Source organism: Phyllobates terribilis, unplaced genomic scaffold, assembly GCF_046119375.1.
Source record: "Phyllobates terribilis strain yellow unplaced genomic scaffold, ASM4611937v1 Scaffold_9__5_contigs__length_417890890, whole genome shotgun sequence".
NCBI lineage: Eukaryota > Metazoa > Chordata > Amphibia > Anura > Dendrobatidae > Phyllobates > Phyllobates terribilis.
Window position 1 is genome coordinate 287126841 of NW_027362769.1, and position 27414 is coordinate 287154254.

The 27414-nt window shown below is 47.4% G+C and overlaps 1 protein-coding gene across 3 annotated transcripts in view; it reads left to right on the top strand.

The window, feature by feature from the left end:
- Positions 1-27414, top strand: part of HECW2 (HECT, C2 and WW domain containing E3 ubiquitin protein ligase 2) — a 324205-nt gene that overhangs the window by 259053 nt on the left and 37738 nt on the right. For all 3 annotated transcript variants that reach the window (XM_073647864.1, XM_073647866.1, XM_073647865.1), the window contains 4 exons: positions 8-128; positions 1527-1640; positions 18540-18692; positions 23229-23327. In XM_073647864.1, the coding sequence (XP_073503965.1) occupies positions 8-128; positions 1527-1640; positions 18540-18692; positions 23229-23327 (487 nt within the window). The remainder of the gene's footprint in view (positions 1-7; positions 129-1526; positions 1641-18539; positions 18693-23228; positions 23328-27414) is intronic.

Here is a 27414-nt window from a genome sequence, read left to right on the forward strand (position 1 = left end):
ATTCCAGGTACCCAGCGTGCCAATGCCAGAGCACCAGCACCTTATAAAAGAGACTTTGAAGCAAAGTTACGAAATTTCTATCGCAAGCTAGAAACTAAAGGATATGGTCAAGGTCCTGGAAAATTAAAGTGAGATTTTTGTATTTTCTTATTATAAATAACATAACAGGGACACTAAATAATACTCATTTTTAGTATATGCGAAATCTACAGAAATATAGATTGTGAAGAGGTATTTTATGTGTATTTTCTTAGTTTAATTTGTCTTGATTTGTTAATATAATCTGCTTTGAATAGATAATAATTTGTAAAAACAGTGCTCAGATATTCATTTTCTGGTAACTAGTTCTGCAAACTTCATTATACTTGTGGGGTAAACAGGTTCTGATACTAATGCCACAGCCCCACTATCAGTATTTGTTCAGTATTCGGTCAGTATTTTTCTCAGGAGTGGGAGTCAAAACCAGGTGAGGAACAATCTGAGAAAAGGTATAATAGAAACAAGTCACCAATTCTGTATTTATCACCCACTCCTGGTTTTGGCTCCCACTCCTGAGAAAAAATACTGACCGAATACTGATAGTGGGGCCGTGGCCTTATACGGATTCTTCTCCAGAACAGTTATAGCTAATTAGACAAAGTTCCCTTACATTACACTCAGATTTAGAACAGGTCACGGTCCACTGTAGAAGACGGACAAACGAACAATCATCTTCTGACCAGTTTCTGACCTGTGGACATATATTCGGAAAATTACTTACTCAATATCACTTTTGATGACAAACATATTTTTATTATAAAATTGGTATCTATCTTTCATATCACTATGTATCATTAGAAAAAAAAAGTAATAAAATATTACAGTATTTACTCTAGTCACTGAGCCTCACAAAAGGCTAAAGCCTCCTGTTCTGTAGAAATCATTTTTCACTAGTCATCATATCAGCATGGGAAAGTTTACTATGAAATGTAACTCCTCTATTGTGAAGTAGAGACACAGCTGCCACAGGAAGGTCAAAGTATACACTAGATGAAACCCAAAGTGGTGAGATTTTTTTTTAAATGGTTGTTAATGCCCATGTGGTTTTGCAGGTAAACTGCTGTTTTTCTTGCATAACCACAAATGTCAGTAAAGCTACATGTGGTGCGTTTTTTGACTGGAACGTGGCCACCTCGTGTGTATCTCGCAAAAGTGTTGATTCACACCAGATACAGTTTTGTTCCCTGGAGCTGTTACATGATGTGATAAAGCAGGGTTCCCCAACTCCAGTCCTCAAGGCCCCCCAACAGGTCATGTTTTCAGGATTTCCTTAGTATTTCACAGGTGATGGAATTATTGCCTGTGCAGGTGATGGAATTATCCCATGTGCAATACTAAGGAGATACTGAAAACATGACCTGTTGGTGGGCTTTGAGGACTGGAGTTGGGGAACCCTGTGTTAGAGCACCATTACCAACTATTACATAAATGTTTATTTTGGGGTTTTGTGTCAGTCTACATTAGGTTTGTTTTCTATAATTTTGCAGATTAATAATACGAAGAGATCACTTATTAGAAGACGCCTTCAACCAAATCATGGGGTATTCAAGAAAAGATCTTCAACGAAATAAGCTTTATGTTACTTTTGTGGGGGAAGAGGGGTAAGTGCTACAAGCCAAGTAAATGTATATGTCCATGTACATGACCGTATTATATATCTGCAATATGGTGCATATGATTCGCCCCCTGGGCCGTGGGGTACTCGGAGCCGGGCAACAGGAGACGATGGGGGTAGTGGTGGCAACCTGGTTCCGTGGCTCAGGGTGGTCAGACCAATGGTGGTCTGCTATGTGCTGTTCATGTTGTCCGACTATGCCACCCGTGGATTGCGGTTATTATGAACCGCCGCTGCAAGGTATTTCCCTGAGGCTGATGGTGTACGCAGCTGAGGTTGTTTAACTCCCCACGGGAAGTGTGTAGCCCCAGGGTTGTGCAATGGATGATGGGAGTGATGGTGCAGGGAGTCCCAGTACCGGTAGTGCTGGAGAAGCGAGAAAGTACACAGACAGCGTACTGCAATCCAATGTCTTTTACTCACAGTTCATGTGCTCCGGGTCACTTCTGTACAGGTAGTGGCCGCCCGAGCCGTGCTGCGTCCACCAGGTGTGGGGCTCAGTCAACTCCCAGGCAGTTCAGAAGTCTGGCTCAGGACCCCCTTTTGTCCTTTCTCTGGCCTGCCTCACCAGTGACCCACTTTTGTCCAGCTGCCGCTTATCTGCGCGGGTAAACGTGGGCCCCATTCCCCGCTGTCCTTTATGGTGCCTTCCTAGCAGGTTTGATGAGGTGTCGCACCAATAAATGATCACGACCTCCGGTCTGTGGCTGAGGGTAGTTTCTCCTCCACCAACTTGGGATCCGGTACCCTTAATCTGCCTGACCCTTCACCCGGTATTCTCATGGGTTCTTAGGGTCCCTTCCACCTTCTTGTTCCTGAGCCCTTCTGTTTCTCTATCTCTCCTCCTCCTTTTCTGTTCCTTCTTTTTTTCAGGCCCCGGCCTTTTCTCTAGGCCTGCCTCTGAGCAGAGCTCCTACAGAGCCTCTGCTCCCTGTCTTCTCCTCTGACTGAACAGACTCTGCTCGAACTGACTGACTGACCTAAGATGGTGCCCACCTTTTATACCTCCCTCTAGAACATGAGCCCAGGTGACCAGCAACCAATGGGCTCCTATCTACGCTCAGGAACCATCCCCTCCTGCTCCTACATCACTGGGTTTTTCTCCCCCCTCCCCACTCCAGCCGGGCCATGGTCTGCCGTGCCTGCATTTCTGTCTAATGGGAGCACCGTTGAACTGTCCCTCGGAAATGGGGTGAGTGTGCTGTATGCAGCTAACTGAGCCCTGGTCCATACTCCATCCTTACCTGGGAGTGGAATACCACCCCTGTAGCAGCCGAAGTCTTCAGACCCGTCCGGGTCCTCTTGGCTCTCCTCATAGCCGTAGTGCTGCCGTTCCTCCTCGGTAAGCCGATGGACATGAAGGGCGTACGGTCCTTTTGCGCCCTCGTGTCGGGTAAAGGTGACCACATCACCAGGGTAGAGGTCACGTCCACGGTGTCCCTCGGGTAGATGGCTTTCGACGTCCCTGCGGGTTACAAAGACGTCGCCGACGGTCTCCGGATCTCTTATAAAGCCCCAGCCATTCTCCATGTGGAACTTTATCACGGTCCCAGTGGCTCGGGGACCGCGGGCGGCCCGGGGATCTTGACGGGCCCTGCGCTTCTGCTCGGCACTCTGGGCCTGGAGCCGCTCCTCTCTGACGCGCCTCTCTCGCCGTTCCCGCTCAAAGGTCACCAGCTGCTGTTGGCAAGCCTCTAGACGACGGACCGCGTCCGCCCAGGTCTCCTGAGTGAACCTCATTAAGTTCTCACCGGCGGGGTCCCACTCAAATTGGGCGTCCTCTAGTGGGGGCGGGGTGACCTTTACGGGCTCCGGAGCAGGTATCAGGGGCTCGCGCGGGGGCTGGGTCTTCCATGGTTGGCCGCTGACCAGCTCGGCTGGCCACACTAACGGCAGTCCATCCGGACCGGTGTGTTGGGCAAACAGGTCCGCGCCCAGCGGTGGTATAGCGGAGGACCCCGATCTGGGAGCAGCGCCCGGGGGCACTCGGCCTTGCGACCAGGCCAGGGGTCTTTTGGTTGTGTCCGGTGGCGGCCCAGTCCGGGAAGGGGGCGCTGGTTGGGTAACGACGCCCGGGTTAACTAGGCCTTGCGACCGGGCCGGTGACGCTTCCCTCTTTACGGCGCCCGGGGTCAAGGGGCGTGGGGCAGGGCGTGGCCGCGGCGCTCGCCGCTTGAGGCCTAGCTGGGATCAGTGGCGGCACGGCAACAGGTGCGGTGAGTGGGGCTTCGGGTTCTGCGACGGGAGGCTGAGGCAGGCTTGCAGCTGCTGGGCCTGGGGTGGTAACGTCCCCTGTACTTGCCTCGGTCCTCGTGGCTCCCTCTGCGACGCCGTCTCCGGCCTTCACTCCTCCTGCACCGTCCTCAGAGGCAGGCGGACTCCGGGGTGCGGGTGATGCCTGCCGGGCCAGTTCTTCTTTCCACTCGGTGAGTGCACCCCGCTGCGCCCGGACCATCCTCCGATCCAGGTCCTCCAGCGCAGCTTGCACACGCTCCGGATCTCTAGGGAGCTGCGCTAGGATCTCTGCCAGGTTGCATGGCGGTTCAGCCTGCAGCAGACTCCTGGCCAAGAGGTTGGTGTTGCTGAACGCTTCTTCCATTCCCGGGTGCGGTCCGTCCAGACTGATCCAGACCGCGCCCTGCCCCACAGTTTTCTTCTCTTCCCACCCCCATTGGGGGTGGTCCTGGGGCAACTTGGTGGCAATCACTTTCAGGGGCAGCCCCCCCACATTGATGGACATCTCCACAGCCACACTCATGGCTGTTGGGGGTGGGCTCCTTCTTTGGCGCCATTCTGGAACCCGGCCCACGTTGGGAGGTGGCTTCCTGTGGTCTTTTGGCGCGCACATTATGGCGCTCGTTCTTCTGGGGCGAGCGCCATCTTTAACACAGTGAAACAGTCTCTTTTCAGGCGCGCAATACCCGCTTGTGGCGGGTTGGTAACAATCCTGCCGACTACGCCAAAGCTGACTCGCCCCCTGGGCTGTGGGGTACTTGGAGCCGGGCAACAGGAGACGATGGGGGTAGTGGTGGCAACCCGGTTCCGTGGCTCAGGGTGGTCTGCTATGTGCTGTTCATGTTGTCCTACTACGCCACCCGTGGATTGCGGTTATTATGAACCGCCGCTGCAAGGTAATCCCCTGAGGCTGATGGTGTACGCAGCTGAGGTTGTTTAACTCACCACGGGAAGAGTGTAGCCCCAGGGTTGTGCAATGGATGATGGGGGTGATGGTGCAAGGAGTCCCAGTACCGGTAGTGCTGGAGAAGCGAGAAAGTACACAGACAACGTACTGCAATCCAATGTCTTTTACTCACAGTTCATGTGCTCCGGGTCACTTCTGTACAGGTAGTGACCGCCCTAGCCGTGCTGCGTCCACCAGGTGTGGGGCTCAGTCAACTCCCAGGCAGTTCAGAAGTCTGGCTCAGGACCCCCTTTTGTCCTTTCTCTGGCCTGCCTCACCAGTGACCCACTTTTGTCCAGCTGCCACGGATCTGCGCGGGTAAACGTGGGCCCCGTTCTTGCTGTCCTATATGGTGCCTTCCTAGCAGGTTTGATGAGGTGTCGCACCAATAAATGATCACGACCTCCGGTCTTTGGCTGAGGGTAGTTTCTCCTCCACCAACTTGGGATCCAGTACCCTTAATCTGCCTGACCCTTCACCCGGTATTCTCATGGGTTCTTAGGGTCCCTTCCACCTTCTTGTTCCTGAGCCCTTCTGTTTCTCTATCTCTCCTCCTCCTTTTCTGTTCCTTCTTTTTTCAGGCCCCGGCCTTTTCTCTAGGCCTGCCTCTGAGCAGAGCTCCTACAGAGCCTCTGCTCCCTGTCTTCTCCTCTGACTGAACAGACTCCGCTTGAACTGACTGACTGACCTAAGATGGTGCCCACCTTTTATACCTCCTTCTAGAACATGAGCCCAGGTGACCAGCAACCAATGGGCTCCTATCTACGCTCAGGAACCGTCCCCTCCTGCTCCTACATCACTGGATTTTCCTCCCCCTCCCCACTCCAGCCAGGGACATGGTCTGTCGTGCCTGCATTTCTGTCTAATGGGAGCACCGTTGAACTGTCCCTCGGAAATGGGGTGAGTGTGCTGTATGCAGCTAACTGAGCCCTGGTCCATACTCCATCCTTAGCTGGGAGTGGAATACCACACCTCTGGCAGAGGTGCAATACCCCTGTAGCGGCCGAACCCTCGAGGCGCTACACATATAGCTTGCTAATGGCCATTCTGTCCCACAGTATACTTTTATATGTAAGCACACTAAGGTTTTATTTTCATAAAATCTGCAAATAATATCATGGCTTGCTCCATCTAATTTTTTATTGTACAAGCGCAGAGCCACATCATACCAAAGTGGGATGAACTTTTAGCATTTACAGCAAGGACTAGTATGTATATAAGGTCACTTTCAGGTGAGCACAATACATACTATAGGCTTCTGTGATGATCCATAGCTAGTACTAATACAGTGTGGGAGGTTTGGCTGTGGTGTCTTAATATGGGTGCAAAACATTAGTTGTGTTATCCTCATCTGAATGTGGCCTCTGTCTAAGAACTTTGAGATTTATTAACCTACAAATTCATAGAATCATAGAATGGTAGAGTTGGAAGGGACCTCCTGGGTCATCTGGTCCAACCCCCTGCTCAAAGCAGGATTCACTAAATCATCTCAGACAGATGTCTGTCCAGCCTCTGTTTGAAGACGTCCATTGAAGGGGAACTCACCACCTCTCGTGGCAGCCTGTTCCACTCATTAATCACCCTAACTGTCAAAAAGTTTTTTCTAATATCTAATCTGTGTCTCCTCCCATTTAGTTTCATCCCATTGCTTCTAGTCTTTCCTTGTGCAAATGAGAATAAAGATGTTCCTTCTACAATGTGACAGCCCTTGACATATTTGTAGACAGCTATTAAGTCTCCTCTCAGTCTTCTTTTTTGCAAGCTAAACATTCCCAAATCCTGCAACCGTTCCTCATAGGACATGGTTTGCAGACCAGTCACCATTCTGGTCGCTCTTCTCTGAACTTGCTCCAGTTTGTCTATGTCTTTTTTAAAATGTGGTGCCCAAAACTGTACACAGTATTCCAGATGAGGTCTGACCAAAGAGGAGTAAAGACCGATAATGACTTCACGTGATCTAGACTGTATGCTTCTGTTAATACATCCCAGAATTGTATTTGCCTTTTTTGCTGCTGCATCACACTGTTGACACATGTTCAGTCTATGATCTATTAGTATACCTAAGTCTTTTTCACATGTACTGTTGCTTAGCTCTATTCCTCCCATTCTGTATATGCTTTTTTCATTTTTATTGCCCAGATGTAGTACTTTGCATTTTTCCCTGTTAAAAACCATTCTGTTGGTTGCTGCCCACTGCTCCAGTTTATTTAGGTCTTTTTGAATCCTCTCTCTCTCTTCTCTAGTATTAGCTATCCCTCCTAGCTTTGTGTCATCAGCAAATTTAATCAGTTTACCCTCAATTCCTTCATCTAAATCATTGATAAAGATGTTGAACAATACAGGTCCCAGGACGGAGCCCTGCGGTACCCCACTTGAGACATTCATCCAGCTGGATGTGAAACCATTAACAACCACCCTTTGAGTCCGATCACTAAGCCAGTTATGAATCCACCTAACAGTTGCCTGGTCCATTGCATACTTGGTCATTTTTTCAATAAGGATGGTGTGAGATACTTTGTCAAATGCTTTGCTGAAGTCAAGATATACTATATCTACAGCATTTCCCTGATCCACCCAGTCAGTGATTCTGTCATAGAAGGAAATTAAGTTAGTCTGACATGACTTGTTAGTTACAAACCCATGCTGACTCTGGTTAATCACTTCATTCTTATCCATGTACTTACATACATGTTGTTTAATAATTTGTTCAAAGATCTTTCCTGGTATAGAAGTCAGACTCACCGGCCTATAGTTCCCTGGGTCCACCTTCTTCCCCTTTTTGAAGATAGGAACAACATTTGGTCTTCTCCAGTCTTCTGGGACTTCTCCTGTTCTCCAAGAATTTTCAAAGATTATGGAGAGTGGTTCTAAAATTTCTTCTACGATCTCCTTCAGTACTCTGGGGTGTAATTCATCTGGACCTGGAGACTTGAGCTCATTTATGTTAGCTAAATATTCCCTCACAATCTTTCTGTTAACAGATAACTTGGATTCCTCTATTCCTTTAAAAGGACAGTGAAGATCAGTTGATGTTACATTTTTTTTCTGAGAGAAAACAGATGCAAAATAGGAATTAAAAAGTTCGGCCTTCTCGACATCCTCTCTTACCATTTCTCCATTTTCATCCTGTAAAAATCCTATAGCATCTTTGACTTTTCTTTTACTTTTGACATACCCCCAAAATCCTTTTTTATTGCTTTTGACATCTCTTGCAAGCCTTAATTCATTGTCAGCTTTAGCTATCCTGATACGTGCCCTGCAGGATCTGCAGACTGCATTATAATCTTCTTTAGATATGCCTCCCTCTTTCCATTTAATAAACATTTCTTTCTTTCTTTTTAGCATGTGTTTAAGTTCTGTGTTCATCCATCCTGGTTTCCTTAAATGCTTCCCATTCTTCCTACTTTTCGGGATTGTTAACGATCGTGCTTTGAGAATCTCATTTTTAAAAATTTCCCATCCTTCCTGGACATTTTTGTCCTTAAGGACATTCAGCCATTGGATCCCTCCTATTCTCTTTCTGAGTCTCTTAAAATCTGCCTTTCTAAAATCTAACCTTGAAGTTTGAGTCTTCACTTGTCTTCCTCCTCTAGTTATCCAAAATTCTATAATAGCATGATCGCTGCCTCCTAGGGTCCCAGCCACCTTTACCTCCTCAACCATTTCCTCCCTGTTTATAAGGATTAGATCCAAAGTAGCAGATCCCCTTGTTTTCTCCCCTACCTTTTGGAAGATAAAGTTGTCAGCAAGAGAGGATAAGAATTTGCTTGACCTGTTAGTTTTACTTGAGAGAGATTCCCAACAAATGTCTGGATAGTTGAAATCTCCCATGACCACTACGTCATATTTTTTGGAGAACTTGGTCATTTGATACATAAAGAGTTCATCCATATCTTCAGCTTGCCCAGGTGGCCTGTAGTAAATGCCTACTGTAACGGGTCTGGGAGGCGGAACCTCTGAGCTACTATACAAGGGGGCGGTCCTTGTAAGGGAGCGGGTGGCGACCAGGCAGGCAGTCACAGCAGGTGACCGGGACAGTCTCTGGGTGAACGGGCAGTTGGTCACGGCAAGTGACCGGGACAGTCTCTGGAAGAACGGGCAGGAGATCACGGCAAGTGACTGGGGCAGTCTCTGGGTGAACGGGCAGATGATCACGGCAAGTGACCGGGACAGTCTCTGGGTGAACGGGCAGATGGTCACGGCAAGTGACCGGGGCAGTCTCTGGGTAAAGGGTTGGTACGACCTGTGGCGGCTGATGGTAGACTTGAGCTCCCAGGTGAGCAGGCGAGAGTCTCTGGATAAACGGGTGGTCACAGCATGTGACGGCGGAGCCTCCAGGAAGACCAACAGACAGGCGGCAGATGAGCGCTCCCAGATGAGCGGGCGAGAGTCTCTGGATAAGCGGGTGGTCACAGCACGTGACGGCAGAGCCTCCAGGTAGGCTAACGGACAGGCAGCAGATGAGCGCTCCCAGGTGAGCGGACAGGAGTCACTGAACAGGCAGGTGGTCACAGCACGTGACGGCGGAGCCTCCAGGTAGGCTAGCAGGCAGGTAGCAGATGTGCGCTCCCAGGTGAGCGGGCAAGCTGGTCCATAGACAGACTGACAGGAGTTGGAAGGCAGACCGTCGGACCTCAGGCAAGCAGGCAGGTAGCTGAAGTGCGCTCCCAGGTGAGCGGGCAAGCAGGTCCTTAGACAGACTGACAGGAGTTGGAAGGCAGACCGTCGGACCTCAGGCTAGCAGGCAGGTAGCGGAATATCAGGCAGGAAAAGACAGCAGGCTGGCAGGAATCTGGCAGGTATCTGGCAGGTAACTGGCAACGGGACCTGAGGGCTGAAGCAGAGTAGTGAACAGTGCAACAACATTGCTCGGGCACCTCCATTTTGGAGGAGGTGCCTTATATATGGTGAAGTCCTCCGGCCATTGGCCGGGGACTCCTTAGAACGGCGCGCGCGGCCCCTTTAAGAGGGAGGGAGAGCGCGCGCGCCCTAAGCACAGTGGCCGGGAAGGAGCGCGCGCTGCCAGCAGAGCGGGAGGAGGACGCCGGGCACGGAGCAGGGAGGTGAGGGGAACAGCGTCCCTGCCTAGCAGAGGGCAGGGACGCCGGCGCTACAGTACCCCCCCCTTTAGGCCCCCCTTTTTTAGGCCAGACAGAAATTTAGCTAGGATGAGAGGGGCATGGATGTTCTCCCGGGGCTCCCACGTTCTCTCCTCAGGACCAAACCCCTTCCAATCTACTAGAAAAAAGGTCTTTCCTCTTACCCTTTTGGTGGCAAGAATGTTCTCTACCTCAAACTCGTCCTCAGCAGAAACCGGAGCAGGAGGCGTACCTGTAGACTTGGAAAAAGAGTTAAGTACCACAGGTTTGAGGAGAGATACATGGAAGGAGTTAGGGATCCGTAAATTGGCCGGGAGTTTCAATTTATAGGCCACCGGGTTGATCTGACTGATGACCTCCAGGGGACCGATGAACCGAGGCCCTAACTTGTAAGAAGGTATCTTGAGTCGGACATATTTAGATGAGAGCCAGACTTTATCTCCGGGACGAAATTGTGGAGGATCCAGGCGTTTTTTGTCAGCGTGTCTTTTCATCCGTTCGGACGACTGAAGGAGTGCGGATCGGGTACTCTCCCAAATGGAGGAAAATTTGCTAACGAGAGATTCCGCAGCCGGGTTGTCCACAGAGGTGGAGACAGGAAAAGGAATCCGAGGATGCTGACCGAAGACTACAAAAAACGGGGATTTGGAGGAGGATTCGCTCTCGTGATTATTATAAGAGAACTCGGCCCATGGTAGGAGATCCACCCAGTCAGAATGATGGGCATTAACGAAGTGTCGGAGGTAACTGGTCAGGCTCTGATTGATCCGCTCCACTTGACCATTGGACTGTGGGTGGTAAGCGGAAGAGAAGTCCAGGGTGACATCTAGCAGTTTACAAGTGGCTCTCCAGAAGCGTGAGGTGAACTGTACCCCACGATCCGACACGATGTGGAGGGGCAGGCCATGAAGACGAAAGATGTGATGAATAAAGTCTTTAGCTAGCTCGGGTGCAGACAGGAGGCCTGGCAGGGGAACGAAATGAGCCATCTTGGAGAAGCGGTCAGCGACCACCCAAATGACCGTACAACCGGCAGAGACTGGGAGGTCTGTTATAAAGTCCATTGCTATATGCTGCCAGGGGGCAGCAGGTACTGGGAACGGAAGGAGGCGACCGGCTGGCAGATGTCTCGGAACCTTGTTGCGGGCGCAGGACACACAGGCAGAAACAAAGTCTATTACGTCCTTGTGCAGGGTAGGCCACCAGTAGTGCCGGGTAATAAGCTGGAGGGTCTTTTTCTGACCGGCATGGCCAGCTAGTTTAGACGAGTGACCCCAGTGAAGGATCTTCTCCCGATCAGGTACTGATACGAACGTCTTTCCGGGAGGGAGACGATTTAGACTCACGGGAGCCACCTGCATTACTCTGGCGGGATCGATGATGTGTTTCGGATCTTCCTCGAGATCAGACACCAGAAAGGATCGAGACAAGGCGTCCGCCTTGACGTTTTTGTCAGCCGGGCGAAAATGAAGAACAAAATCAAAGCGAGCAAAAAACAAGGACCACCGGGCTTGGCGCGGGTTAAGTCTCTGGGCATGCTGGAGGTAAGCCAAGTTCTTGTGGTCAGTGTAAATTATTACCGGGTGAAGAGCCCCCTCGAGCAGGTAACGCCACTCCTCCAATGCCAGTTTGATGGCCAATAACTCTCGGTCTCCTATGGAATAATTGCGTTCAGAGGAGGAGAAGAGTTTAGAGAAGAAGCCGCAAGTTACCATCCTCCCGGAAGATGATTTTTGAGTAAGTACCGCTCCGGCTCCAGAGGAGGAGGCGTCAACTTCCAGGAAGAACTGCTTGTTGCCGTCCGGGCGATGCAGCACCGGGGCGGAAGAGAAGGCCTGTTTTAAGGAAAGAAAGGCCTCCTCTGCTTCGGGCGGCCACTCTTTGGGATTAGTACCCTTACGGGTGAGCGCGGAAATTGGGGCAGTCCGGGAAGAGAAGTGTGGTATGAAGAGGCGGTAGTAGTTGGCGAAGCCCAGGAACCGCTGAATGGCCTTCAACCCCTCCGGTCGAGGCCATTTCTCGATGGCAGACAATTTCTCTGGATCCATTCGTAGGCCGGTCTGAGAAATAATGTAGCCCAAAAACGGAAGCGAGGTCTGCTCAAAGAGGCACTTCTCGTATTTAGCGAAGAGGTGATTCTGCCTGAGCCTGAGCAGGACCTGACGAACGTCCCTCCGGTGAGTCTGGAGATCCGGAGAGAAGACCAAGATGTCGTCCAGGTACACCACTACGCAGGAGTAGAGAAGGTCCCGGAAGATGTCATTGACCAACTCTTGAAAGACGGCAGGAGCGTTACAGAGACCAAAGGGCATTACCAGATATTCATAGTGGCCGTCCCGGGTGTTGAATGCCGTCTTCCATTCATCCCCCTGACGGATACGAACCAGGTTGTACGCCCCACGGAGGTCCAGTTTGGTGAAGATTCTAGCCCCTCTCAGACGATCAAATAACTCCGGAATGAGCGGAAGGGGGTACTTATTCTTCACCGTGATCTGGTTAAGACCTCTATAGTCTATACAGGGACGGAGAGAGCCGTCTTTCTTTTTTACGAAGAAGAAGCCTGCTCCCGCCGGGGAGGTAGATTTCCGGATGAATCCCCTGGCCAGATTCTCCTCAATATATTCGGACATCGACCGGGTCTCAGCAGCGGATAATGGATAAATACGCCCACGGGGAGGAGTAGTACCGGGTAACAAGTCGATAGGGCAGTCGTATGGTCTATGTGGGGGTAGTGTCTCTGCTTCCTTTTTATTAAAGACATCAGCATAAGACCAATAAGGAATCGGAAGTCCAGGTAGATTAGCTGGGGTAGGAGAAGGACGGACGGGATGGACGGGAACCAGACAGGTCTTATGGCAGTCCTGTCCCCAGCGAAGGACTTCTCCGGTCTGCCAGTCAAGCACGGGTGCATGTCTCTGGAGCCAAGGTAGACCTAGCAGGAGGGCGTGAGAGAGTCCAGGCAGAACATGAAAGGAGATACTCTCAGAATGCAGCATTCCCACCTGCAGAGTAATGGATTCGGTGATGAGTTGGATGAGACGTGGTAAGAGACCCCCATCCACGGCAGCAACAGACAAGGGTACAGCCAGAGGTTTGGTGGGGATGCGGTATCTCTCTACCAGGGACTGTGAAATAAGATTCCCGGCTGCTCCAGAGTCCAGTTGGGCTAGTTCGAAATAACGGTTCTCCCCGCAGACGATTGAAACTGACAGCAGCAGAGATGGAGAGGATTTATTCTTGTCTAGGTCGACCTCTCTGAGCGAACCTAGACACAGGCGTTTCCCGACCTCTCTGGGCAGGCACGGATCCGGTGCTCCTTACTGCCACAGTAGAAGCAGCTCCCCTCGGCACGGCGTAAGTCCTGACGGGTTTTGACCATCTTGGTCTGGTCGACCTGCATAGGCTCAGGAGAGTGTACCTGGGGAGAGACGGAGGGAGTGACGGGTTTCTGAAAAGTAGGAGCTAGACGTGGAAACCTCCTCTCACGGGTGACCTCTTTGGCACGCTCCTGGAACCGTAGGTCAATCCGGGTGGCAAGAGTTATTAAATCATCGAAAGTGGTAGGAACGTCCCGACCGGCAAGTTCATCTTTAATACGGCCGGACAGACCCTCCCAGAAGACGGATACCAGAGCGTCGTTATCCCAGGCCAGCTCCGAGGCAAGGGTACGGAACCGTATGGCATATTGGCCCACGGTGAGACTTCCCTGACGGAGGCGTAGCAGAGATGATGCGGATGAGGTCTTCCGTCCGGGTTCGTCGAAGACTTTCCGGAAAGCCGTGAGGAAGGCAGGCAAGTCGGACACCAGGGGGTCTCCTCTCTCCCAAAGAGGATTTAGCCAGCCAGGGCCTCCCCGGTGAGATGGGACATGATGAAGGCAATTTTGGCCCGGTCGGAGTTAAACTGGTGGGACAATAGTTCAAAGTGCAGGGTGCACTGATTAATGAAGCCCCGAGCCTGGGCGGAGTCGCCTCCGAAGCGAGGAGGTGCAGAAAGCCGGGGTCCGGGGTAGGATACCATGATATTGGTGGGCAGCGGAGCTGCCGGGTTGCGAGTCATGGCACTGGCGGTGGTTGCTGGTGGAGCAGTCAGAGTGTCCAGGCGAGAATTGACATTCCGCAGGTGACCCAGGATGGACTCCTGTTGGGACCTCTGACGGGACAGTTCATGACAGAGGTCCGAGAGCGAGGGAGCTTGGGTGCCACCGGGTTCCCTGGCCCGAGCAAACTGTAACGGGTCTGGGAGGCGGAACCTCTGAGCTACTATACAAGGGGGCGGTCCTTGTAAGGGAGCGGGTGGCGACCATGCAGGCAGTCACAGCAGGTGACCGGGACAGTCTCTGGGTGAACGGGCAGATGGTCACGGCAAGTGACCGGGACAGTCTCTGGAAGAACGGGCAGGAGATCACGGCAAGTGACTGGGGCAGTCTCTGGGTGAACGGGCAGATGATCACGGCAAGTGACCGGGACAGTCTCTGGGTGAACGGGCAGATGGTCACGGCAAGTGACCGGGGCAGTCTCTGGGTAAAGGGTTGGTACGACCTGTGGCGGCTGATGGTAGACTTGAGCTCCCAGGTGAGCAGGCGAGAGTCTCTGGATAAACGGGTGGTCACAGCATGTGACGGCGGAGCCTCCAGGAAGACCAACAGACAGGCGGCAGATGAGCGCTCCCAGATGAGCGGGCGAGAGTCTCTGGATAAGCGGGTGGTCACAGCACGTGACGGCAGAGCCTCCAGGTAGGCTAACGGACAGGCAGCAGATGAGCGCTCCCAGGTGAGCGGACAGGAGTCACTGGACAGGCAGGTGGTCACAGCACGTGACGGCGGAGCCTCCAGGTAGGCTAGCAGGCAGGTAGCAGATGTGCGCTCCCAGGTGAGCGGGCAAGCAGGTCCTTAGACAGACTGACAGGAGTTGGAAGGCAGACCGTCGGACCTCAGGTAAGCAGGCAGGTAGCTGAAGTGCGCTCCCAGGTGAGCGGGCAAGCAGGTCCTTAGACAGACTGACAGGAGTTGGAAGGCAGACCGTCGGACCTCAGGCTAGCAGGCAGGTAGCGGAATATCAGGCAGGAAAAGACAGCAGGCTGGCAGGAATCTGGCAGGTATCTGGCAGGTAACTGGCAACGGGACCTGAGGGCTGAAGCAGAGTAGTGAACAGTGCAACAACATTGCTCGGGCACCTCCATTTTGGAGGAGGTGCCTTATATATGGTGAAGTCCTCCGGCCATTGGCCGGGGACTCCTTAGGACGGCGCGCGCGGCCCCTTTAAGAGGGAGGGAGAGCGCGCGCGCCCTAAGCACAGTGGCCGGGAAGGAGCGCGCGCTGCCAGCAGAGCGGGAGGAGGACGCCGGGCACGGAGCAGGGAGGTGAGGGGAACAGCGTCCCTGCCTAGCAGAGGGCAGGGACGCCGGCGCTACACCTACAATGGTGTCCTTTCCGTTGTTCTCTCCTTGTATTCTTACCCAAACAGTTTCCACAGAACTCCCAGTCTCTGAAGCTTCAATCTCTGTGCAGATATACGCTTTTCTAACATACAATGCGACACCTCCTCCTCGTTTATCAAGTCTGTTTCTTGCAAATAAGTTGTATCCTTTTAGCCTTTTATTCCAATCATGTGTATCGTCCCACCAAGTTTCAGTGATTCCAATGACATCATATTCCTTTTCCTGCATTAGTAGTTCCAATTCTCCTTGTTTGTTGCCCATGCTTTGTGCATTTGTATAAAAACATTTTAGTTTGTGATTGGTTTCTCTTCCTCCCATATTTTTATTATTTAAATTGTTTTGTCTTTGTTCTTCCTTTCCACTTCCAGTAGCAGAGATCTCAATAGTATTTGTCAGCTGTATGGCTTTTTCTGGCCTTTTGCTTCCCTTCCCACATTGTTCTAGTTTAAAGCCCTTCTGATGAGTGTAGCAAGGCGACTTCCAAATACATGTTTTCCAGTCTTCGTAAGGTGCACCCCATCTCTAGCAAGTAGTCCATCGTATAGGTAATTCATTCCGTGATCCAGAAATCCAAATCCTTGTTGACGGCACCATCGACGTAGCCAGTTGTTCACCTGTAGAATCTTATTCCACCTCATTGTTCCATGGCCATCCACTGGGAGGATGGATGAGAAGACCACCTGCGCTCCCAATTCTTTCACTTTCTTGCCTAAGTCTTCAAAGTCACTGCAGATGGTTTCCAGGTCCTTTCTTGCGGTGTCATTTGTCCCCACATGTATTAGCAGGAATGGGTAGTGATCTGTAGGTCTGAAGAGTCTTGATATCCTGTCAGACACATCTTTAATTTTTGCTCCTGGAAGACAGCACATTTCTCTTGAGGTTATGTCTGGTCTGCAGATAGCGGCCTCTGTTCCTCTTAACAGTGAATCCCCCATGACCACCACTCTCCGTTTTTTCTTCACAACATTCTTCTTTCTCCATCCAGGAGGATTCTGAGGGCTTACAAGGTTATTCATTGCTGGCAAAGTCTTATTTTGCTGTATTTCTTCATGGTTCTCCTGCGTGAAAGCCTGGTACTGGTTCCTGAGCAGTATGGGTGCTGACTGCCTCTCGATCCTCCTGCTTCTGTGGGTCACATGCTTCCATTCCTCTGTTTCGTCAGGTGCAGTTCGAATTTCTTCTCTTTCTGAATCATGAAGAGATAATTCTGCTCTGTCTAAGAACTCTTCACCTTCCTTAATGATTTTCAAGGTAGTTAACCTCTCTTCTAGATTTCGCAACTTTTCCTCCAACAGGGACACAAGCTTGCATTTCTGGCATGTGAAGTTTGGTTTTTCCACTGGCAAGTCTGTGAACATGTAGCAGGATATGCAGCTCACCAAATGGCTCCTGGACTCTTCTATGTTCTTACTGTTAATGTTCTGAAAACAGTGAAAAAAGTTTAAAAAAAAAGCCTCAAAGCCTCCCCTGGTTTACCGATGTCCTCTTTTCAGCTCCAACAGCCAAAATCCAGTGTTCTTTGAGCTCGCGGAGACTCTTCACTTACCCCAAAATGCAGTGGGAATATGCAAATTATCTCCTCAGGACTCCTCCCCTGGTTTACCGATGTCCTCTTTTCAGCTCCAACAGCCAAAATCCAGTGTTCTTTGAGCTCGCGGAGACTCTTCACTTACCCCAAAATGCAGTGGGAATATGCAAATTATCTCCTCAGGACTCCTTCCCTGGTTTACCGATGTCCTCTTTTCAGCTCCAACAGCCAAAATCCAGTGTTCTTTGAGCTCACGGAGACTCTTCACTTACCCCAAAATGCAGTGGGAATATGCAAATTATCTCCTCAGGACTCCTCTCCTGGTTTACCGATGTCCTCTTTTCAGCTCCAACAGCCAAAATCCAGTGTTCTTTGAGCTCGCGGAGACTCTTCACTTACCCCAAAATGCAGTGGGAATATGCAAATTATCTCCTCAGGACTCCTCCCCTGGTTTACCGATGTCCTCTTTTCAGCTCCAACAGCCAAAATCCAGTGTTCTTTGAGCTCGCGGAGACTCTTCACTTACCCCAAAATGCAGTGGGAATATGCAAATTATCTCCTCAGGACTCCTCCCCTGGTTTACCGATGTCCTCTTTTCAGCTCCAACAGCCAAAATCCAGTGTTCTTTGAGCTCACGGAGACTCTTCACTTACCCCAAAATGCAGTGGGAATATGCAAATTATCTCCTCAGGACTCCTCCCCTGGTTTATTTTTATTTTTCTTAATTAAAGGGGTTTTCTCAAGTTGCCTCCTGAGCTGCTCACAGTTCTGCAGTCTCCTTATTTCCTGGTTTCTGAGGGGGCGGGAACTTCTTGAGTAACAGTTCTGGTCAGTAGAAGAACTGTAGTGTTAGCAGAATTTGTGCTGAGTTTTATAGTTCTACTGTAACACATTCAGCTGTCAATGTTTTTTTCTGAAGTGTACAATGCTATCACTAAATTTACCTATAGAGATAACAGGGCATTTGAACAAGCACACAGCTCCGGACAGTTAGAGCCCTTATTAGGAAAACTGTTCTGGAAGTAGCTGATGGTGGATGGTGGTGATTTTGCAAGATTTGTAACAGCAGCTTGTCAGGAGATGAACTGGAGGGGCAAGGAGTTGAGAAGCTAACTGCTGTATAAAAATCAATGAGCTGGATAGAGGTGGCTGTAATCCTAGGAGTTAACTACCCTCCTGTAATGTAACTACTCCTCACACTCAGCCAGGCTCTGGTGGTTGAGATTCATGGAAAAAAGCTGTACACTTTGTAAGACAAAAGGTCTAATAGCAGGAGAATGACAGCAGATAGAAAAAAGCAAGTCAATTACTAAATTGCTTATTTTCATGTTTTTCTAACTAAAGTAACTTAATAACATGAGACTACCCCTTTAAGTGTAATAGCATAGTTGTTTCAGAAACTGAAGATAAGTTATGAAGGCCCACTGCTTGAATAGTCTTCAAGCTCCTCTCCCACTGGTTACACACTGATCACACTCATATGTAGCATACACAACAAGGACATCTTACATCCAGTCTTCACAAGCTGTTGCCGTCCTTATTAGTAGAGACATTTTACTGGGTTTCTTGAAAACTTAGTCTGTATATTATAAAAAAGACAAAACAAATATATAAATGTGTTTTCTTTTTCCAATAAAGGTTGGATTATAGTGGACCATCCAGGGAATTTTTCTTCCTTGTGTCTAGAGAGCTATTTAATCCATATTACGGATTATTTGAGTATTCTGCTAATGACACATACACAGTGCAAATAAGTCCAATGTCTGCATTTGTCGACAATCATCACGAATGGTAAGTTTTCTTATTGTTTCCTGCAATCTGAAAACCATTGAGTTTTCTTAGTATGTCGTAGAATGCATGAATTTACCAAATTGTGCATCAAACCTATCAATAGAGTAACTGGTGCCGTATGGATGCTAAGCATGTTAGACACGTTATGCCTTCTGACTGCTGGTGTAAAAATACACTGGCGCACATCTTTAATAAATGTATCTGGCTCATCAACACAGCAATAGCTTCTATGCCTATCACTAAAATATATTATCACATCCTAAAGGTGGGAATTAGGTTACATTCACACATCTATGAAAATGTCTGGGTGCTATCGGATTTTTTATAGGACATCACACGGAACCATAGAGTGCTATTCACACATATATGAAACACATGGACCCCAGAGTGACAAGTGACACTCCAGTTGCTTTCATTTTGTTTTCACGTCTCATGGATCTGTTACTTAATGATATGCTTGGATAAAAACACGTGACCTTTTAGGCCACACTGTCAGTATTTGGCCAGTATTTTATATCAGTATTTGTAAGCCAAAACCAGGAGTGGGTGATAAATACAGAAGTGGTGACGGGTCTCTATTATATTTTTCCTCTGACTGCCCCACTGGAACGAACTCTATATTAATGCCTATGGGTTCAGAATGTGAGGTCAAAAAAGCTTCACTAGGTGTCCATGTAATGTACTTCATAACTATGTACTCATATTTCATATTGAATTATTGACTAACTAGCTTTTTTGACCTCACATTCTGAACCCATAGGCATTAATATAGAGTTCGTTCCTGCTTTGCAGCTAAAGATTTTGGAGGTGTCTGTGTGAACTCTTGTCCATTCGTCCAGTAGAGCATTTGGGAGGTCAGGCAGTGATGTTAGATGAGCGAGCCGGGCTCACAATCTTTATTCTAGTTCACCCCGTAGGTGTTTGATAGGGTTGAGGTCGGGGCTCCGTGCATCCAGTAAAGTTCTTCCACACCAAACTCGCCTAGAAATAGATATGTGCACTGGGGCACAGCCATTCTGGAACAGAAGTGGGCCTCCCCCAAACTGTTCCCACAAAGCTGTAAGTGTATAATTGTCCAAAATATCCAAAATAATGCAGAAGCATTAAGAGTCGTAGACTGACCTCTGAAAAACAGCATACGTCGCCCAAAAAACTTGACTGTTGGCCCAGTGCAGACAGGCAGGTAATGTTCACATGCATTCACCAAACCCAGACTCGGCAATCAGACTGCCAGATACAGAAGTGAGATTAATCACACCACAGAACAGGTTTCCATCCCATGCTATGAAACTCGCTCTGTAGTTTTGTGCTGATGGCAATGCCAGATGAGTTCTCAAACTCTGCACTTGCTGAGTCAACAGAGCGTTGGCGTCTTCAATGCGCTATGTACCTCCGTCCCTGAAGTTGTCCACTTTGCAATATTCCCACTCACGGTTGATTGTGGAATATTTAAGAAAGTAGACATTTCACAAAATGACTTGTTCCAATGATGACATCCTATATAATACCCTTGAGTTGCATGATCTCTTTAAAAGGGTAGTCCAGTCCAAAATGATAAGTCTGCAGCCACTCTGTGTGACCGCAGACTTATTCATCCCCCAGCACAGGCACTGTGCGCTGTGGGGATCCACCGGTTTCTGAGATTGCCAAAGCCCGCCTAGTGGGCGCCCCCTCTCACTCAATGCAAGAGTATGGAGCGAGGCCACACCCAGTAGTGGGATTCTGCCTGGGATTATGTATAACGCATACATCACTGCCGTTCCCGGCTCAGACACCGGTGAATCCCCGTAGCGCACAGTGCCTGCGCTCGGGGAGTCGTAAGTCTGCAGTCACACAGAGTGACTGCAGACTTATCATTTTGGAGCGGAATAACCACGTTAACAACCCATTATTCCACAAATCTTTGTAATGGCAGACTTCATAGCTAGGGGCTTGATGTTATAGTGTATACCTCTTGGATTGGGACTGAATAAAACACCTGAATTCAATGAGTAAGAGGTGTGCACCAATACTTCTGCCATATAGTGTAAGACATGTTTTGATGGCATAGTATATTGATAGCTACATAACAACCTTATCTTGGAATTTCAGTTTGTGTTTTTATTTTTATTACTAATTTATTACTATAATAAGTCATTATAAAACTGACATTTCATACAATAAGGATGGCTTTACATTTACCAATATCTGACCAATTTCTCTCAAGTATCACCAATATCATTCTAAAATCTCATTCTAAACTTGCGTGTAAATGTTGAATTGATTGGATTTAAAGAGCAACAGTCTCCACATTTCATAACACAAACTCATACATTGTTTAAAAGATTGCTCTAGCCTGAAGAGGCTAGTGTACTCACTTTTAAAATACCTTCCAGAATGGCTATATAATAATGAAACAAAAACAAGCATTTTATGTGTCCACTTATGAAATGTTCATTTTAAGTCAACCCTATTTCCAAAAAAGAAGGGACACTGTAAAATGTAAGGAAAACAGGACTTCTTCAATGATTTGGAAACCTGTTACAGCCATATTATACTCACAGCAGAACACAGATCAGATGATGAAAGGTAGATATATTTCAATTTCATTTGAAAGAGATCATTCATTTAGAAATTGATGGAGGCAACACCTCTCAAAAAAGTTAGGACAGGGCCATGTCTACCATTGTGTAGCATTCCCTTTTCTTTTTACAACAGTCTGTAAATGTCTGGGAAGTGAGGAGAACAATTGCTGGCGGTTTGGGAGAGGATGTTGTCCCATTCCTGTCTAATGTAGGATTCCAACTGCTCAATAATGCTGGATCTTTGCTGGACTTTTTGTTTCATAATGCGCCAAATGATTCCTATTGGTAAAAGGTCTGGACTGCGAGCAGCAGATTCATCACCTGAACTCTTCTCCTGTGAAGTGATGGAGGCACTATGTGGGTAGCATTGTCTTGCTGAAACATGCAAGGCTTTCCCTGAAATAGACATTGTCTGGATGGGAGCATATGATGTTGTAAAATCTGTGCTCAGCATTGATAGTGCCTCTCAATGTGTAACCCGTCCATTCCATAGGCAGTAATGCAGCCCCATACCATCAAAGATGCAGGATTTTGATCTGTCTGCTGATAACAAGCTGGATGGACTTTATCCTCTTGAGTCCGCCGGACTCGGAGTCTGTGGTTTCCATAAAGAAGATCACATTTTGATTCATCTTACCATAGAACAGTTTCCATTTTGCCTCACTCCATTGTAATGAGCTTTTTCCCAGAGAAGATGCCAGCGTTTGTGGATTGTGCTGATACATGGCTTCTTCTTTACATGATAGAACTTTAACTTGCATTTATGGATTACACGGCTGTGTTCTCAGACATTGATTTCTGGAAGCATTTCTGAGCCCATGCAGTGATTTACACACCTAATCATGCCTGCTTTTAATGCTGTGCCACCTGAGGGCCTGCAGATCACGAGAATCTAATATTGAGGAAACAAAACTGGAAACAAATAGGTTAACCTTCGCTGCCATCAAAGAAGGATGGGAAAAACGGAATCCAAATGTATGCGGTTTATTCATCAACGCGTTTCCAAGTTTACAACCTCTTCATCAGGACAAACCACGGTGATCACTTGTTTCCCATTTTGTTTTCTTGATTTCTCCTTGTTGGTTTACACCAGCCTAGGCCTTATCAGTGCTTGTGTGCACACAACCCAACCCGGTGAGCACCATTGTGCATGTCCTTTAATAATTTTATACCCAGATAAGACCCTATTTGCACTTTTGACCTTTTCAATTTTTCTCCTCGCTGAGCATCTAATATTGACTGTGAGCCAATAAGGTCCCTTGTGCAGATGGATTTCTCCAGAACCCCTGAATCTTTTATAATGGCATGTAATGTAGATTGTGGGATATTCAAAGTCTTTACAATTTCACATTGAGGAACATTTTTTTTTAAATTGTTCCACAATTTTTAGATGCAGTCTTTCACAAATTAGTGACCTCTGACCATCTTTGCTTCTGTGAGACTCTGCCTCTCTAACATCATTTTTTTATACACCATCATGTGACTTAGTTGAAAATTGACCCTTCAGCTGTTATTCTTTAATGTCACTTACTATTCCAGTGTTTTGTTAAACCTGCCACAACTTTTTTGAGATGTGTTGCTGCCGTCAGTTTCTGAATAAGTTAAGTTTTTCTAATGAAATAGAAAAATGTCTAACTTTGAACTTCTAACATATGGCCTATGTTATGTTATGAATAAAATACAGCCAGAAGAGATTTCCAAATCATTGCATCCTTGTAATCTTTACATTTTACACAGCGTCCCAACTTTTTGGGAACTTGGGTTGTAACTTTCAGCTATTCGTGTATCTTCAAAATAAGTACACCAGCCTTATATGGTCTAAGATATATTCAGTAATGTATGTAGTTTGCATTGTGAAATCTGGTGAAGGATCCGCCCAGCATTAGAAATGTTTTTTTGCTCTTTTTCATGAAGCGGTTTGGTTGCACACTATTCTCTGATGTAATGAACACTAAATGTGTTTTTGTTCCAGGTTTAGATTCAGTGGTCGTATCCTGGGTCTCGCTCTTATACATCAGTACTTATTAGATGCCTTCTTTACGCGTCCATTTTATAAAGCCCTTCTTCGAATGTAAGTTTACTGTGTAAATGACTGTAATTACTTCTTTGTTTTACTGTGTACAAATAGGAATATTTGGATAATAACGTTAGTGCAATGTTAGTAATTTGTATGATATTTGTAATGATTAAATGAAAGCAATGTGTGCGGCGCCATTTCCACCATTAAAAAAAATAGAAAAAAGGAGAAGAAAAATCTTTAGAAGCGCTGCTGGTCTGAATAACATCAGATATAAATTTTGAGGAGGTTGTAAATCCAAAGAAAAACTTTATCGGTAGACTTCTTTGGATCTACAACTTACTTTAGAAGCAGCAGCGTTTCTTAGGCTGTGTACCCACTATGCGTTTTTCAAGCGTTTTTGCTGCAGAATTTCCGCAGCGAAAATGCTTAAAAAAACTCTTGGTAAAAATGCTACTGAAATTTCCGCTGCGGATTATCATTGCGGAAAAATCTGCAGCATGTCCATTATTTTTGCGGACACGCAGTGTAATTGCCGCCATTGACTTGCATTGAATCGCATAATATCCACATGACTACATGTGCACATGCAGATATTAAGTGATTCAATGTGCGGATGGTACCCAGGTCTGGAGAAGAGGAGACTCTCATCCAGACCTGGGTACCATTGTACCTGTAAAAAAAAATTATTTAAAATAAAAAATATACATTATACTCACCTTCTGATGGCCACCGGTCTCCTGTACAGTGCGTCCTGGCTCCCCGGCGGCTCGCGATGGTGTAAAAGGACCTTCCATGACGTCATTTAGTCATGTGACAGGTCACGCGACTGCTGACGTCGGCCGTCGCGTGAGCTGTCACGTGACTCAATGACGTCATCGAAGGTCCTTTTACACCACCGCGAGCTGCCCAAGACACCAGACGCACCGGAGAGAAGACCGGCGGCCTTCACAAGGTGAGTATAATGGGTTTTTTTTATTTTTTTTAACCATTTTTATTCTTTTTTTAACTATTACCTTGGTCACACTATATAAATCCATGCTGGTTGCATGGATTTATATAGTGTGAACAAGTTGTCAAGCACTTTCCAAGTGATGCTAAAATTGCTTGGAAAGCGCTTGTCAACCCGCATGCGGAAATGCAAGTGAAGAAAGCTTCACATCCGCATGTCCCTGGCAGGAAAAACGCAGGTAAAATCCGCATGCATTTTTCCTGCCAGGGAGATGCAGAAAAAATCCAGAGCATTTCTGCTTCGTGGGCACATAGCCTAAAGTTTTTTTCCTATTTTTAATCTATAATTAAATCTTGAATATCTTTTATCACTTTTTTTTTTACATCTCTTCATGTCTTTTTCCTGTATATGTAAATTCAGAGATGTTTTATCAAAAGCCAAGAAAGTAATGATTAAATTAAGTATCAAAATATTAAGATTCTTTAACCCCTTTCATTCCATTAAAGGGGACCTTTCACCAGATGTAACAATGGCTGCAGAGCAGAATAAAAAGTTGTTTTTTGTTTTTTTAATTTCCTAACAGCTGGAGTGTGCAGTCTAAATAAGCACTGAATATACCTTTTTTTCGGACTATAAGACACACTGGACCATAAGACGCACCTAGGTTTTAGAGGAGGAAAATAGAAAAAAAAATTGAAGTAAAAAAATGTGATCACGATGCACTGTTAAGGGGGAGCGGGTCAGCTGCTGACACTGGAATAGGGGTAATGTCCCTCAATTCTGTTAATATCCCCTATCCTGGTATATATGCTCCCCCTTCCTATTATACATGGCCCCCATCCCATCCTGGCATGCATGGCACCCCTCATCCCCATCCTGGCATGCATGGCACACCTTATCCCCATCCTGGTATACATGGTACCCCTCATCCCCATCCTGGTATGCATGGCACCCCTCATCTTCATCCTGGTATGCGTTACACCCCTGATCCCCATCACTCATAATCATGGTACCCCTCATCCTGGCATGCATGGCACCCCTCATCCCCATCCTGGCATGCATGGCACCCCTGATCCCCATCCCTCATATGCATGGTACCCCTCATGCTGGTATACATGGCACCCCTCATTCTGGTATACATGGCACCCCTCATCCTGGTATGCATGGCACCCCTCCATCCTGGTATACATGGCAGCCCTCATCCTGGTATGCATGGCACCCCTCATCCTTATCATGGGCGTGGAGAGGGGTGAATATTCATGCCCTTCAATAGCCGGCACACGCGATCGCCCGGCCGCAGCAAGAGCCGCGCTGCGGCTACACTGTTTGCTGGCTATTAAGGAGAATGAATATTCAGTGCTCCCCTCGCCCATGGGTGTGGGGAGCACTGAATATTTATTTTCTTTAGCAGCGGGGACAGTGTAGGCTGCAGCAGGCGGATGCTGCCACCTGTGCCCCACTCCTCTGCCTCTACCACTCTCCCCCACACCTCCCACAGTATGTATGTATATACAGTTAGGTCCATATATATTTGGACTGAGACAACAGTTTTCTAATTTTGGTTCTAGACATTACCATAATGAATTTTAAACAAAACAATTCAGATGCAGTTGAAGTTCAGACTTTCAGCTTTCATTTGAGGGTATCCACATTAAAATTGGATGAAGGATTTAGGAGTTTCAGCTCCTTAACATGTGCCACCCTGTTTTTAAAGGGACCAAAAGTAATTGGACAGATTAAATAATTGTAAATAAAATGTTCATTTCTAGTACTTGGTTGAAAACCCTTTGTTGGCAATGACTGCCTGAAGTCTTAAACTCATGGACATCACCAGGCGCTGTGTTTCCTCCTTTTTGATGCTCTGCCAGTCCGTCACTGCGGTGGTTTTCAGTTGCTGTTTGTTTGTGGGCCTTTCTGTCTGAAGTTTAGTCTTTAACAAGTGAAATGCATGCTCAACTGGGTTGAGATCAGGTGACTGACTTGGCCATTCAAGAATATCCCACTTCTTTGCTTTAATAAACTCCTGGGTTGCTTTGGCTTTATGTTTTGGGTCATTGTCCATCTGTAGTTTGAAACGACGACCAATCAGTTTGGCTGCATTTGGCTGGATCTGAGCACACAGTATGGCTCAGAATTTATTCGGCTGCTTCTGTCCTGTGTAATATCATCAATAAACACTAGTGACCCAGTGCTACTGGCAGCCATGCATGCCCAAGCCATCACACTGGCTCCGCCGTGTTTTACAGATGATGTGGTATGCTTTGGATCTTGAGCTGTACCACGCCTTCGCCATACTTTTCTCTTTCCATCATTCTGGTAGAGGTTGATCTTGGTTTCATCTGTCCAAAGAATGTTCTTCCAGAACTGTGCTGGCTTTTTTAGATGTTTTTTAGCAAAGTCCAGTCTAGCCTTTTTATTCTTGATGCTTATGAGTGGCTTGCACCGTGCAGTGAACCCTCTGTATTTACTTTCATGCAGTCTTCTCTTTATGGTAGATTTGGATATTGATACGCCTACCTCCTGGAGAGTGTTGTTCACTTGGTTGGTTGTTGTGAAGGGGTTTCTCTTCACCATGGAGATTATTCTGCGATCATCCACCACTGTTGTCTTCCGTGGGCGCCAAGGTCTTTTTGCATTGATGAGTTCACCAGTGCTTTCTTTCTTTCTCAGGATGTACCAAACTGTAGATTTTGCCCCTCCTAATATTGTAGCAATTTCTCGGATGGTTTTTTTCTGTTTTTGCAGCTTAAGGATGGCTTGTTTCACCTGCATGGAGAGCTCCTTTGACCGCATGTTTACTTCACGGCAAAACCTTCCAAATGCAAGCACCACACCTCAAATCAACTCCAGACCTTTTATCTGCTTAATTGAGAATGACATAACGAAGGGATTGCCCACACCTGTCCATGACATAGCCTTGGAGTCAATTGTCCAATTACTTTTCCCTTTAAAAACAGGGTGGCACATGTTAAGGAGCTGAAACTCCTAAACCCTTCGTCCAATTTTAATGTGGATACCCTCAAATGAAAGCTGAAAGTCTGAACTTCAACTGCATCTGAATTGTTTTGTTTAAAATTCATTGTGGTAATGTCTAGAACCAAAATTAGAAAAATGTTGTCTCTGTCCAAATATATATGGCCCTAACTGTGTGTATGTGTATATATATATATATATATATATATATATATA